Source organism: Dermacentor albipictus, chromosome 1, assembly GCF_038994185.2.
Source record: "Dermacentor albipictus isolate Rhodes 1998 colony chromosome 1, USDA_Dalb.pri_finalv2, whole genome shotgun sequence".
In the NCBI taxonomy this organism is placed as follows: Eukaryota; Metazoa; Arthropoda; class Arachnida; order Ixodida; family Ixodidae; genus Dermacentor; species Dermacentor albipictus.
The window spans coordinates 491,595,377-491,611,035 of record NC_091821.1 but is presented as its reverse complement, the minus strand read 5'-3'; the positions used below and the strand labels follow the sequence as shown (position 1 = coordinate 491,611,035).

At 47.2% G+C, this 15,659-nt stretch overlaps 1 protein-coding gene across 1 annotated transcript in view; it reads right to left on the bottom strand.

Annotated features, from left to right (window-relative positions):
* The window catches only part of LOC135911951 (neprilysin-like), a 178,306-nt gene that overhangs the window by 115,120 nt on the left and 47,527 nt on the right, over positions 1–15,659 (bottom strand). The window contains exons 7-8 of the mRNA XM_070531765.1: positions 8,450–8,653; positions 1,827–2,159 (exon numbers count right to left, since the gene is read on the bottom strand). Coding sequence (XP_070387866.1) covers positions 1,827–2,159; positions 8,450–8,653 — 537 coding nt within the window. The remainder of the gene's footprint in view (positions 1–1,826; positions 2,160–8,449; positions 8,654–15,659) is intronic.

The following is a 15,659-nucleotide window of genomic DNA, read 5'->3' as shown; positions in this document are numbered from 1 at the left end:
TAGTCCGCTAATACTTTCTTTTCGCGACACTTATAATCATTTCTGTTGTTATTTTCTGATTTGGTGCTACACTAACATGAATGAAATATTATTCAATGAAGATCTTCCCTGAAATTTTGCAGACTGTTTTATTTACCTATATATGCATGCAATGAACTAGCAGTATTGAATTCCACTTGCTAAAAGATAGTTTGTCTATGTTTTACGTTTATTTGATTTTTTTTAAATACGTATCAGTTGTTTTTGTCAATGTTGTTTCATTGCAGAGTTCACAGGTTGCCCTACATAAATTCCATAGCACTATGGAATACAGCAATTGCTTTCTGAGCTTCAAATTCGGGCGTGAGAGGAAAACTTGGCGCTTTATTAGGAAAGACATTGGACTCAAAATTACATTATTATTTCTTTCCCATTTTTCTACATATCGTTACTATTAGAACGGTTCTTCTAGCAAGGAAAATCAGACCCCGAATTTCATAGCCGAAGCCAAAACCTTTTGTCTGAACAGTGTATTCATACCTTAAGAACGGGAAAAATTGATCTCGAAAAGTTTTGAGAACGTTTTGTGTGCGACAACAAAGCTGGTTAAACAATATCGCGTCTTTAACACAAAGCTAGAGGCAATTGCTCTCCAGTACATCCACAAAAAATCCTAAGCTACGCTCTTTCTAATGCAACCAATTACAACGATATAAAGGAAGATACAGTTTCAAAGGGGCGTGTATGTGTGTAAGTTGGAGTGTTTTTTTTTTAGTGCACCGGTTAAGCAACTGACGGGGAAGCGTTATGTTTTGGTAATAAGTATTCAGAAGTTGCTGCTTTTAGCAGAGCAACATTAGTTGGTTTACTTTCGCGCTTCTGGATGCAAGTAATATACAGACTTCTTGCAGTGTACGGTAGGGCTTTACCTGCATCACTGATACGAACAAACTACTTTTTTGCAACATACTAGTAGTTACACAGGTCCATTACTATCTGCTCCAAATTTTACTTTGTGACATTAGCAATAGGCTTTGAGGCTATAGTTCTTGACTTCCAATGCCCAGCTATAACAAACGCAGCTTTTTAGTCATCTATAGTGTTGAGTTTATATCTCGCCGTAATACCTGGTAGGATTCCTCGTACAGGTTCATCTAAGGATTATTGAAAGAAACAAGAAGAAATAACATTGAGTGAAGTACCATGGGAGTGATGAGCATAGCATAAGGATATATACAGTCATCGTGCAGGATGACTCAGATGGTCTGTTGGCGTTATTTATTGTGGTTTATTTCCGAATTTGTAAGCCGTCATATTGTGCGAAACGCACGCATGGACGCAGGCTCTGCGCACATGCCTGATAACTCTACAATCATTGCAAATTCTTGCAGCTACGCCTAATTGATTTCGTTGAAACGATACATTTACGTAGTCACAAAGCCGTTTGAAGCCAGCAGCACGAAGATAGGACAATTCCGATTACTGTTCATCAATCGCACTTTATCTTAATCGTTATCTAACGGCAGCTTCCCTGGCAGTGGCAACAGAGTTCACCCCAGCAACCTGTGCGATGAACTTTGCACTGTTCCAGTCTTTCACGCAACTCGTAATTGGCGGACAACGGTGGCGATGTGGGCTGGTTGACAAAATCTTAAACGTGGTGGAACACAGGGGAAACACGAGAACAAAGGAAGGTACATTGTACGCACAGGGGCCTGTGCGTCCAAAGTGTCTTCCTTTGCTTTCTTGTTTCGAATCTGTCTTCCTTTGTCCTCGTGGCTCCCTGTGCTCAACCACGTTTAGTCGTGATTGGCATCGGCTCGTTCGCTGAGAAATTCATTCTTTACCTCCACCACAAAGTCATTAGGCTTGTCAGCAGGCACGTGGTACGGTCTACGCTCCTTGAGGGCGACGAAGGAGTGAATGTCGTAATTCGTGGAGAGGAAGACCATGAGATAGGGAAGGGAGTCGTAGATGTCTGCATAGCGCACACTGAAATCGATGCCCAAGAACTTAATGGAGTCCTTTACTGCAGAAGCGTCGTCGCGGTTGGCCCCATGATTGAATCGTATGCACATCTCTCTCACAAGGCCGGCTGCCTCAATCACTGACCCATGTGTCCGGTTCCGTCTGCGGAATTTCATCTGAACTTCCAGTTCCGAGAGTATCGCGTTTGCCACCTGCAAATGGAGTTGTAAACAACGCTGATTCTGGCTTGTAATTGCATTTCCGGCACGTAGAATGGTCAATGTAAACGTAACAAGTCGTTAGCCACTAACGGCACGCTTTATCATGGAAATTATGAATGAAAGGTGCAATAAGAAAGCCTGGGACCTTTCCTAGACGTGGTTTGAGAACAAAATAAATTTCTATTCGTAACATACGTTACGGAGGACATAAGCATGAACATAACTCATATAAACTAGCTTTTTTATTTAATTGATAATCACGGTGGTGGATAAATATATGGAAGATTGCAAATATTATATGCCTCACTTAACGCCACAAGCCAAAAGTAATGATACATTTGATTGTTTTTTTACAGCGCTGCGACTCGTATCACTGCGATGCACAGCCTGCTCTTGATCAGAGTTTGAGATAGCGTTGGAGAATTGGAGCGCGGAAGCACAAACACATGACATCTTAACCAGTCCTCCTGGGACTCAGCGCTCGGAAGCACAGAGCTCATCGATCAACTCAAGACTGTCCAGAGGGCCCGGGCCGTCGCCGAAAGACTCTGTCTACCGGCCCCGACCTGGGCGGAACCGCCAGATTGATTCAGTTCTTTCTCCTCATGATCTAAATAAAGTGCTCACTCACCCACTTGTTAAAGAACATGGTAGACCGACAAGGCACGCATACGCCGACGCGGACGCCGCGTTCACAAAAGAAGGGTTTGGGTGCAAGCTAGTTGGTACGGATCAGTCATCGCGCTCGTCCTGTGTCCTCCCTTGTCGGTGTCTTTTTTGGCGCTATTTTAAATATGAACGATCACAAAGGAAGTTGCAGAAGCCACGTATCTGAAACTAGGCCAAATCTTGGTCACGCTCTCAGGACCACGGGAAGAGCACCTGCGAGTGATGTCAGCTGGACCGCGGCACTCTCAAAGATCCAGCCGAATGATTTCCCAATGCATATATTTCGGCCGGCTTAATGTAAATTACATCACCGGAGCTCTTGGAAGCAACCAGAAGGCTTTTCCAGAAGGTGACCATATAAGCATGCTGTACAGCCTGGCGCTGTCTTAATTATGCTGCAGCCTAACAGGCACACTTCATAAGGAGTATTTGTGTGCCTATATGTTGGGCTTCATGTCGAAGAAAGAGCAGCTCCGGTTATTGCCATGAAGTGGATAGCCTACTGAAATGCTTGTCGGGTCGCTTTGCGGTATCCTGTAGTGTTCGCCGGCTGAATAATGATAATAAGATGACAAGGGTAATCTTCAATAGCCTGGCAAGAAAATGAGAATTCATGATCGCCAGTGAGCCGCTAAAGTCTGTGCAGGAGTACGTTTAACCAGGTCAATTACTCACACGGCACCCTGCTCACGAGAAGTAAATTTACAGAATGAATGAAATTGGGTTCTAGTGCACACGACAAACATTACAAAAACCTGACTGGGAGCCCACAACTGTCATGGAAGGAAGGGCGTGTAAAATAAGATTTGGTTCGGGGAGCAGGTTTATTTCTGTGAGTCAGTGACGCCTCCGACAGCAGCAAGGAATGAACGGCAATGAACACCGCACAAAAATATATATTGAAACATACAAAATACAAGTACAAGGGCACAGGGCACTGGGGACAAGCAAGATCAAGCGCCCCTACACAGCGTTCAGAGCAACTGCCGCCACACACTCGTGGTTTGGCTGGTGCCGCGTCGTTCGGCGAACTATAAGGGAACGGAGGCGGGCTATCGAAGACTCAGGTTGGTCGACTGGTTGACGGGAGCGGAAGACGTGTCGATTAGAAGCCCCCTCGTGCGTGGGTGCCCAAGCGAGTCCCTCCGACAGTGGTTCGCCTCCCGAACGTTGAAGTCAAACCCAATCCAACGCGTTTTCCTTGCTCCTCTTCTCAGAGCCGTCTGCTTACCGACGTGGGTGCTTCCCTTTCTGTGGGTAGCTTGAGCCACGCGTTATCTGTCGATTCGATGCGTGCTGTTTTGTGGCGCTTGCCTATTCGTAGTTTTCTTCTGGATTTATTATAATTTTTTCTACCCCTCGAGTACGCGCGCAGCGATGTGTCGTTTCTAGTGTGGACGATGCAGGCATCGCGGTGCACATGCTTCCGTGTTCTCGACGCAATATCGTCGTCGTCATCCAGGCGTCTCCTGGCGCTTCACCACAGAGCGCAACCACTGCAGTCCACCGGGGCTAACATATGGGGCAGAAATTTGGAGATTAACAAAGAAGCTCGAGGACAGCTTAAAAACCGCGCGAAGAGTGAAGAAACGTCAAACATTAGGCGTAACGCAAAGGCGGATTGGCGTTATTCCAGATGATGTTTAAAGCAAAAAATGGGGCTTGCAATGCTATGCTGTGCGTAGAGCGGATAAATGGTGTACCATTACAGTATACAGAGTTGGGGACAATGGAAGGGAAACACAGTAGTCGACTGCAGAAAATCGGGTGGGGTGGTGAATTTTGGAAATTTGCAGGCTCATGTACGAACTAGCTAGCGGATGACAAGTGTAATAGGGGATGGCCTGGAGGAGAGGCTTTCATTCTGTATTGAACATCGAAAATAGACTGCTGCTGCTGATGATGATAGCGCCATATATATATATATACATATATATATATAAACGAGATGAGAGGGGGTGAGAGAGATGAGAGCGTGTTTGTTGGCTTCTTATGATATATATATATACATATATGTATATATATATATATATATATATATATATATATATATATATATATATATATATATATATATATATATATATATATATATATATATATATATATATATATATATATATATATATATATATATTCATTGTCGTGTGCACAGACAACGAAGGGGGCTCAGCATGTTATTAGTATCTGTTACATAGAGTGTGGGACAGGAAGCAACTTGGTGGCGCATGGTGCCACAGGCACTTATTGACATCGTGTGAATTTCATAGTGTGTGAGCAGAGCCGTAACCAGGTATTTCGGGAGGGGCTGTGATAGCCGCATCAACTGCCTCCTGGCTTGGGTATTCTTTTTAATATCGAGGACGCGGTCCGCTTGCGACGGCAAGCTACAGGTGTTAAAAGGACATTTTGTTTCACTAACAGTTGACACGTTCTAACAGACATGGCCTTTCAGAGAAATGTCAGCGAGAGATCCCGTTTGCTGAATGAATAAAAAAAATGCATATGAAACAGCGCAACCGATTTAAGTGAGGAAAATATTTTATTTACAGCTGTTTGAAAAGCAAAGTGGTATCAAGGGCGCTGGGGTGCTGCAGGAGCGTTTCGTCCTAACTGAAACCGCTACGAACACATGTACTAATACCATTCACAGGCTAATATTCTGAGCTCTTTCACTTTAGAAGTGTTTCACTTCTAAATAAGAGCGCTGGGCTATCATTATAGCCCTCTGCGTACATTTGCGAGATCTTATGCACACTGTACAATATGTCCTAAGATCAACCATGCTTCCGAAAATTATCCAATTTGTTGGCAAACACCTGAGGCTGCCGAACATCATGTCGCAAGCGGCTTTACAAAAGCGTCAACGTCACTGAATGCGATTGCGTCAAAGCTAAAGTGACAACGTTTCTCACCTTTTACCTGAGTAACAAGCGCGATAGCATTTCGAAATCGTATTGTTCCATATTTATTCAGACATCCATGCGAATTATCTTGTACGCCAAGATTATCGATTTCTGACTACGATAACAAGATGTGCTGCTGCTGTCTGCCAGTGGTTGTTTACCTGTTGCCCTCTATAAAATCTACAGCGTTGCCTACATTCAATATAAGCACAAAAGCACGACTGCCTTTTTTCGTTCTTAAACGTGTCACCGACCTTCCTCTGTTTGAGCAGATCTTTAGCAAATTGCATGTGAAAGCACCGTTGAGCTTGTTTAAGTGCGTCACCTAATAAGTAGACACTACCTGCATTAAAAATCGGAACATTCATAACATCGCTAAATTTTTGATTATTTATGTTGCGAATAATATCGTAATCAAAACATTGAAGCCCAGCAGCGGCGAAATAGGATAACTGCATATTTACGGTAAAGCTGTCACGATCCACTCAAGAAAGCAATATGTACTGACTACTAAATTAAAGAAAAAGAACAAGCCCCTTATATCATGTTAACTTATTTGTTCCATTAAATATTTCACCGCGTTGAAGATAAAAACTGAGCATCTGTTTAGCTTAACCATATGAGAAGCCCGATGAAAAATGTATGTTTTTGGCGTTGCACTAGTCAACCTCTAGCACTTTCTCATAGGAAGTGCTTGAAAAGTTTTCATTTCCCAAATAGTGCCTGCAGGGTTAAGTTGACTCAATTTCCTCTTCCTACCAAATTATGTCGCCCCGCTGTAGTTCGAACCTTTCTGGAGCTTCGCGACGGCTGGCACTCCTTCGCAACCCTTTGTAAACATTGCTTTTTCTTGGGGAAACCAATTTCGCACATTCACTCAAGTTTGTCCGGTTACTCCAAACTCGTAAACACTCCTCAATTGTGAGTTTTTCAGTGCAGAATAGAAAAAAAAACGACCAGAACGCAGGGCGATCTACACTATTCCAGCTTATGGAATATTGCTGGGCTAGTTGAAAATTCTGATAAATAATGCATTTCCAGTGCTTTTGGAAGAGTATTTTAGAAATATTCATAAAGGAGAGCAAGAAAGCCAGGATCCTGAAAACCTGTGTCTTCACCGTCCTGCTCCCTTTTATTCTCTGAAGCCTTTTTTTTCTAAATAAACGATAAAAATGCAGTATGTACGACACAAAGACAGTATTGACAGACACGAGAGGCTGACAGACACGAGAGGCTGCTTTCTGGCCAGTATTTTGGTGTAGATGTCGTAAATGGGGCGGCAAGTTTTGCCACCAAAAGCGCGTTTCATGAAATCCTTGGATTATTTATGAAATTGATTGCTTTGATTACATACAACAGGAAACCAAACATGGAGTGAAATAAGCGTAGCGCGAAAGGACCATATTGCGAGAAGTATTCCAGTTAAGCCGATCTTTCTTGGTGAAGGAACACCCTTGCACACTGCGAACGGGTTGGCCAGACGCACCGATCATTGCCTCCGACACAAACCACGAATGGCTTCTCGACTGCAGACGTGTGAATCTAATGGAGAATAAGGTTTTCGTCTACGAGTACAATTTCTCCGCCACTTATGCAATCAGCTGATTATGTCATGTATAACGCAGTGCAAACTGATTGCAGGTTGGAGACCTATAAAATAAGTTCCGCTAAACATGGTTAAGTCACTGTTTGTCAAGAGCATCTGCCTTTGCAGCAAACGTGGTCAGGAAATGATGCCAGAGCGGCCGTCATGCATTAATCCAACAAAGCGACTGGAGCATCATGCAGGGCGCAGGAACGTGAACGAAGTTTCACGATGGTAATGTACAACTCTGTGTCGGTACAAGGGAGGCGTCGCTCTATTATGCATTTTCCCCAACAACATATAAAACCTATGAGGCACTGCGTTACTTTGCCTAAGAACGCTGAGCGAAAAGGGGCGATGCTTTATAGTGCTTGTGCAGACATTTGTGTCATTGTAGCAACAGTGGTAAAAAATTCCATTATTCCACAGAACTACTCCTCTAACCGCGCAGATCAATTCTGCGGAATCTCGCAAGGTGGAACAAGTATCATGACAGGGTAAAAACTGCCACCCACCTGAATGTAGCACCTAGCTACAAAGGAAACCCTTAAGGGTTTCTGGGAAACAACGCTTGTTGTTGTCAATTAATTCACGCTCGCACTGCGGTCTGCTAGTCGCCTAGTTAGCTCAGATGGTAGAGCGACCGCCCTAAAGACGTTGGCTCCGGTTTCGAATCCCGGACCAGCACGAATTTTCCCCGCAACTGCGGAGCGTTCTTTCCGATAAGCCCGTCTGGGTTTCCTTCGTGCTACATTCGGGTGGATCACAATTTTTCCCCTTCATCTTCTAATTGCATAAGCTAATTTCTGCGGATATTTAAGTACGTTCACGTAGTAACGTTTCACGTGTGCCTAAATTTTGCAGATTATTCCGTAGCGTTGCTGCTTGCACATCTGCAGCATTTTCTTGCAACATCCACCATGACGCTTTAAGGCACTACATCATGGCGGAGAAAGTGGAGACAACTGTTTCTTACGGAATAATATTAGTCACAATAAGAGAGGAAACATGGTATAGCTAATAAACTACCTTCTTTTTCATATTTCGCTCTTGAAACTAGTATACATTTCGGTACCCTTATTTCTCGAGGTATACGTGGCAAGCTTATGTGGTAGGCGTACATCACTGAGCAACGGAGGTCCCAGCATGTTGCCGCACACGTATTCGTAGAAATCGTTGCACGGGTCGGCGTCTCTTCGAATCCATTGGCTCAGCCATGTAGACAGAGCGGTGCAGTCGTCGTTGTCACATTCGATATCTTCGAACGGAACCTTTATTTCCAAGGGCGTTGTCTCCCCAGTGTTTTCGTCGTCGGCGTGGGAAGACTGGAAGCGCAAACACAAATAGCGAAGAAGCAAAGCTTTAGCAAATAATATTCGCCACAGATGCCGTAATTACAGTGGCAAATTTGAAAGTGAAAAAAAAAGCAGCGGCAAATATAACTCACCAGAAACACTTCACTCCAGCGTTTGAGTTATCCGTAAGGCTAGGATTGATTTATGGTCGACCAAGAAAAACGTGATTTCTTTGGCCAGTTGCCCACCTAAACCTATCTGTATTACTCAGTCCAATGATAACTAAGAAAACTAGAACGATTCACAATTATTTAGTAACGACACATACAGTTCAATTTATCCAGTGTCGTCAACTGCACGTAAAAGCTGGTAACTTGTGTTACCCTGCGCAACGATGCGCTAATTTGGCAAAACATTCAAAAATCATGCATTGGCGCAGGCATGGCAGTGTAAACGTGTAGTTGTTTTTGTTGCCATCGAACAAATACCACACCAGGGAAGCAAGAAAGTCGATAGCTTGGCCACTAGGTATTTGATTGAAGACAGCACACTATTTAGGCATTCGGCTTCCTTAATTCTATGTGAGCTTTTGGACTGTCAGCAAGTTTGTCCTCGCACGACAATATCAGAGAGGACTTCAGGTTCGAAATTGCAATTTGACTCATTATGGGCTTAGAGTGGGTGGGCTTTTATTTATGAATTTATTTGTTACATACTGCAGATCAATCTGGCCCAAGCAGGACGGGCAATACAATTTACAAGATATCTGTATTACAAAAAAAAACAGAAATGAAAACAAAAAAACATAATAGCACCTGAGGAAAGTACACATAAAGACATGATCATCTAGTCATGCAGTGCGTAATAAGGATCTGTTCGGCTATTTTAGTCGGACACAAAATTCAAAGAAAAGGAAAACATAAATGTTTGTTCTTGCAATATATGGGGTGAGAGATGTGTGTTTGGTAATGTCACGTAGGTCTTGTAACCAATTAGGAAAGAAACTGCGTCTGATCACTAGCCATTTTGCCATTAAGAAGCAAGCTTACAAAAAATTAAGGCGAGGTTCTTTTTTTTCGCAATTTAAGTAGCTCAATTTTGTCAGCTTTCATGAGTTCAGAAGGAGAATCAGTGTACCTGAATTTCGAATAAATAAACCTGACAGTTTTTCGCTGAATACATTCTAACTTTTTAATCTTATGCTTAGTGTAAGGATCCCAAACAATCAGAATCAGAATCAGTTTTTATTGAGATCATTAGAATGATTACAAGTTGTTAATATTCAGGAGGTACAATACAACAATATTTAGGTTTAATTAGCATGAATGTCAAATAGGCAAAAAATTTGACCTTGCGAGGAGAATTTCGAATTTTATATTTTAAGTAGGAAAGCTTGCGCGAAGCTGACGAGCAAATCTCAGCAATGTGCAAATTCCGAGATAAGTAACTGGAATTCCTAGGTACTTGTAGCTGGCATCTTTTTGCAACGGAATAGATGCCAGGTTATAAGTATATTGTCACGTGGTAGTGACGGTGAAGAAAGAAGCAATAACACAGTAGCAATACTGTGAACGAGAAAACTAACTTTTATTGGGCGAACCTGTGCCCACAAAAACAGGCTACACTTATAGCACAACGATAGCGGCGAACACGGTCGGCGATCGTCGGAAAAACTGATCAGCGGGTCAAGCGCGTCGGCTTTTATAGATCAGTCGTCGAATGTTCCAGATTACCTGATGGGACCCGCGTGTCTTCCACAAAGTTCTACACCATTCATGTCACGCGATGAAATCTGATAACACAAGGTTCGGCGACAACAGACACGCGGATAGAAGCATCGATAACTTTCCAAAAACTTCGGATACATGCAAGCGCGTCCCGCGCTGCGCGATAAGATTTGTTAGGCGGTGAAACCTGGTCGCCCGATAAATATAAATACACGTGTCAATACCCCCCTCTTAAAAAGCATCGTCCCGATGCTACAAAGAGAGCGAAACACAAAGGGACACTTATTAAACGTAAGTAACAAAACAACGAAAAGAAATAAAGTCCAAAGGTCAGTTACGCGAAGTCCCAAAGTTCGTCAACGCTGGTGGTACGGCTTGAGCCGCACAACGTGGACAATTTCAGGTCGTGAGCGGCGCCGCTGTGACAGCGAAATGCCGTCTGGCACGACCTCGTAGTCCAGTGCACCAATACGTCGGATGATCTTGTACGGTCCAAAATAGCGACGCAAAAGCTTCTCGCTCAGTCCTCGTCGGCGTATAGGGGTCCATACCCAAACACGGTCGCCGGGCTGGTACTCGACGAAGCGTCGTCGGAGATTGTAGTGTCGGCTGTCGGTCCTCTGCTGGTTCTTGATTCGCAGGCGGGCGAGCTGTCGGGCTTCTTCGGCGCGCTGGAGATAGGTAGCGACGTCAAGATTCTCTTCGTCCGTTACGTGCGGCAGCATGGCGTCGAGCGTCGTCGTCGGGTTCCTGCCGTAAACCAACTTGAACGGCGTGATCTGTGTTGTTTCTTGCACCGCCGTGTTATAAGCGAATGTTACGTACGGCAGGACGGCATCCCAGGTCTTGTGTTCGACGTCGACGTACATCGCTAGCATGTCGGCGAGGGTCTTATTCAGCCGCTCCGTAAGACCATTCGTCTGCGGGTGGTAAGCCGTTGTCCTCCTGTGCCTTGTCTGACTGTATTTCAGAATGGCTTGGGTGAGCTCCGCTGTAAAGGCCGTTCCTCGGTCGGTGATGAGGACTTCTGGGGCGCCATGTCGCAGCAGGATGTTTTCGATAAAGAATTTCGCCACTTCGGCTGCGCTACCTTTCGGCAGTGCTTTTGTTTCAGCGAAGCGGGTGAGGTAGTCCGTCGCCACGACGATCCACTTATTTCCGGTTATTGACGTCGGAAAGGGTCCCAGCAAGTCCATCCCGATCTGCTGGAATGGTCGGCAAGGAGGCTCGATTGTCTGTAGTAATCCGGCTGGCCTTGTCGGCGGTGTCTTGCGTCGCTGACAGTCTCGGCATGTTCTGACATAACGGGCGACGTCGGCGGTCAGGCGCGGCCAATAATACTTTTCTTGTATCCTTGATAGTGTCCGGGAAAATCCGAGGTGTCCAGCGGTCGGATCGTCATGTAGGGCATGCAATACTTCTGGACGAAGTCCTGACGGGACAACAAGAAGGTAATTGGCGCGGACTGGCGAGAAGTTCTTCTTCACGAGTAGACTGTCTTGAAGCGTGAAGGAAGATAATCCGCGCTTAAATGCCCTGGGGACAACGTCGGTGTGCCCTTCCAAATAATCGACGAGGCCTTTAAGTTCCGGGTCCGCTCGTTGTTGTTCGGTGAAGTCTTCCGCGCTTATTATTCCAAGGAAGGCGTCGTCATCCTCGTCATCTTGCGGCGGCGGGTCAATGGGGGCGCGGGATAGGCAATCGGCGTCTGAGTGTTTTCGTCCGGACTTGTATGTTACGGTGATGTCGTATTCTTGTAGTCTGAGGCTCCACCGTGCCAGCCGTCCTGAGGGATCCTTTAAATTCGCTAGCCAACACAAGGCGTGATGGTCGCTGACGACTTTGAATGGCCTGCCATATAGGTAAGGGCGAAATTTCGCTGTAGCCCAAACGATGGCGAGGCATTCCTTTTCGGTTGTAGAATAATTGCCTTCCGCTTTTGACAACGACCGGCTAGCGTAAGCTATCACGTGTTCATGTCCATCTTTTCTCTGGACCAGGACGGCGCCGAGGCCTAGGCTACTGGCGTCAGTGTGGATTTCGGTATCGGCGTGTTCGTCGAAGTGCGCAAGTACGGGCGGCGACTGCATGCGTCGTTTGAGTTCTTGAAATGCCTCGGCCTGCGGCGTTTCCCACTTGAACTCGACGTCGCATTTAGTTAGCTGCGTCAGCGGCTCAGCGATGCGTGAAAAGTCCTTGACAAAGCGCCTATAGTAGGCACACATGCCAAGGAATCTGCGCACTGCCTTCTTGTCGATTGGCTGCGGGAACTTTGCGATGGCAGCTGTCTTCTGCGGGTCGGGGCGTACTCCAGATTTGCTGATGACATGGCCTAGGAATAGAAGCTCATCGTAAGCGAAGTGACACTTTTCCGGCTTCAGGGTGAGCCCTGATGACTTGATGGCCTCTAATACTGTCGCAAGCCGCTTAAGGTGATCGTCGAAATTTCCGGCGAAGACGAAGACGTCATCCAAGTAAACAAGACAGGTCTGCCACTTCAATCCTGCTAAAACCGTGTCCATCACGCGCTGGAACGTTGCAGGCGCCGAGCACAGTCCAAACGGCATAACCTTGAATTCATAGAGGCCGTCTGGCGTGATGAAGGCGGTCTTTTCGCGATCCCTTTCGTCGACTTCTATTTGCCAGTAGCCAGACTTGAGGTCCATCGATGAGAAGTATTTAGCATTGCAGAGCCGATCTAATGCGTCGTCTATCCGTGGGAGGGGGTATACGTCTTTCTTCGTGATTTTGTTCAGTCGACGATAATCGACGCAGAAACGTAGGGTTCCGTCCTTTTTCTTCACTAAAACAACTGGAGACGCCCACGGGCTTTTCGACGGCTGGATGATGTCGTCGCGCAGCATTTCGTCGACTTGTTGTCTTATAGCTTCGCGTTCTCGCGTCGAAACTCGGTAAGGGCTCTGGCGTAGTGGTCGAGCGCTCTCTTCGGTGATTACGCGATGCTTTGCGACTGGTGTTTGTCGAATCCTTGATGACGTCGAAAAGCAGTCTTTGTATCGTCGAAGCAGACTTCTGAGCTGTTGCTGCTTAATCACGGGGAGACTTGGATTTATGTTGAAGTCTGGCTCGGGAACTACGGTCGTCGGCGTAGATGCAACAGAATCCGAGAGGACGAAGGCATCGCTGGTTTCCTGTATTTCCTCGATGAATGCGATCGTCGTGCCCTTGTTGATGTGCTTGAACTCCTGGCTGAAGTTTGTCAGCAACACTCTCGTGTTTCCTCCGTGCAGTCGAGCGATCCCTCTTGCGACGCAAATTTCACGGTCGAGTAGTAGACGTTGGTCGCCTTCGATGACGCCTTCTACGTCAGCGGGTGTTTCGGTGCCGACCGAAATAACGATGCTGGAGCGAGGCGGGATGCTCACTTGATCTTCGAGCACACTCAAGGCGTGGTGGCTACAAGGGCGCTCCGATGGTATCGCTTGATCTTCCGACAGCGTTATTGACTGCGACTTCAGGTCGATGATGGCGCCGTGTTGGTTCAGGAAGTCCATGCCGAGAATGACGTCTCGTGAACACTGTTGCAGGATAACGAAGGTGGCAGGGTAAGTCCGGTCATGAATGGTAATTCTTGCCGTGCAGATTCCAGTCGGCGTAATGAGGTGCCCTCCAGCGGTCCGAATTTGGGGGCCCTCCCATGCAGTCTTAACCTTCTTCAACTGGGCGGCGATGCGTCCACTCATTACGGAGTAATCGGCCCCTGTGTCGACTAAGGCAGTGACTGCGTGGCCGTCGAGAAGTACGTCAAGGTCGGTGGTTCTTTGTCTGGCGTTGCAGTTAGGTCGTGGCGTCGGATCACGGCTGCGTCGTGTTGAACTGAAGCTGGAACGTCGCTTCGTCAAGTCGTCTTTCGTTGGTGTAGTCTTGGCTTCCCGACTTCGTCGGGACGGCGGCGTGTCGTCATTAGGTCGTCGAGACGGTTTCTTCGTCGTCTTCGTCGGCGGCGGAGGATCTTCGTCAATTCGACGAACAGCAACCGCACCTCCATCGGTTGCTGCTTTTAGTTTTCCGGATATGGGCTCGCAGAGCGGCCCCGGGCTGGGCCGGTGTATGGTCGGTGCTGCGGCGACAGGTAGCGGCCTGGTGACGGCGAACGGGACGGTCGTCGAGGGCTCCACTGAGTAGCGGCGAGGTAATCGGCGATGTCACGAGGGCGTTCACCTTCCCTCGGGCGCTGTGCGTTCACGGCGAAGCCTCGCAATCCCAGGTCGCGGTATGGGCATCGGCGGTACACGTGCCCGGCTTCGCCGCAGTGGTAGCAGAGCGGGCGGTGGTCGGGGGCGCGCCAAATGTCCGTCTTCCTCGCGTAGGTGCGCTGGGCGACGGGTGGGCGTGCTGGCGGCGGCGGCGGTGGACGACGGAATTGCGGCGTTACAGGGACCTGGCGTTGTCGCGGAGGGGGAGCTTGACGGCGTGCGATGGCGGCGTAAGTCATCGCTTCTGGCTGGGGCTGCGGTAATTGTGGTTGCACCTCAGGAACTCCTAGCGATCGGTGCACCTCTTCTTTCACGACGTCGGCGATCGAGGCCACTTGAGGCTGCGATGATGGCAAGACCTTGCGCAGTTCTTCGCGCACGATGGCCCTGATGGTCTCGCATAAATCGTCCGTGGCCAGTGATTGAATTCCGGAGTAGCTTGTTGGCTTGGTGCGTCGGTCAAATTGCCGGTTCCGCAATTCCAGAGTCTTCTCGATGCTCGTCGCCTCACGAAGAAACTCGTCGACGGTCTTCGGTGGACTTCTTACCATACCGGCGAAAAGTTCCTCCTTTACGCCACGCATCAGTAGACGTACTTTCTTCTCCTCGGACATTTCTGGGTCGGCGTGGCGGAACAGACGGCTCATTTCCTCAGTGAAAATCGCGATCGTCTCATTCGGCAGCTGCGCTCTTGTCTCCAGTAGAGCTTGGGCTCGTTCTTTTCGCACGACGCTTTGAAATGTTTTCAGGAAGCCGCTTCGGAAGAGGTCCCACGTCGTCAAGGTGGCTTCTCGATTCTCGAACCACGTCTTGGCGGCGTCCTCCAATGCGAAATAGACATGTCGTAGCTTGTCGTCGCTTGCCCAGTTGTTAAACGTAGCGACCCTCTCATACGTTTCCAGCCAGGTTTCCGGGTCCTCAAATGTGGAACCGCGGAACGTCGGTGGTTCCCTGGGCTGCTGCAGGACGATGGGGGACGCTGGGGCTGCCATTGCGGTTGCCTTGGCCACAATCTTCTTGGTCTTCTCAGGTAGAAGTCCGTGCTCCGGGGGCAGCTGTTGAACACGGCGGCTTGCTCGGTGGTCCGGGATT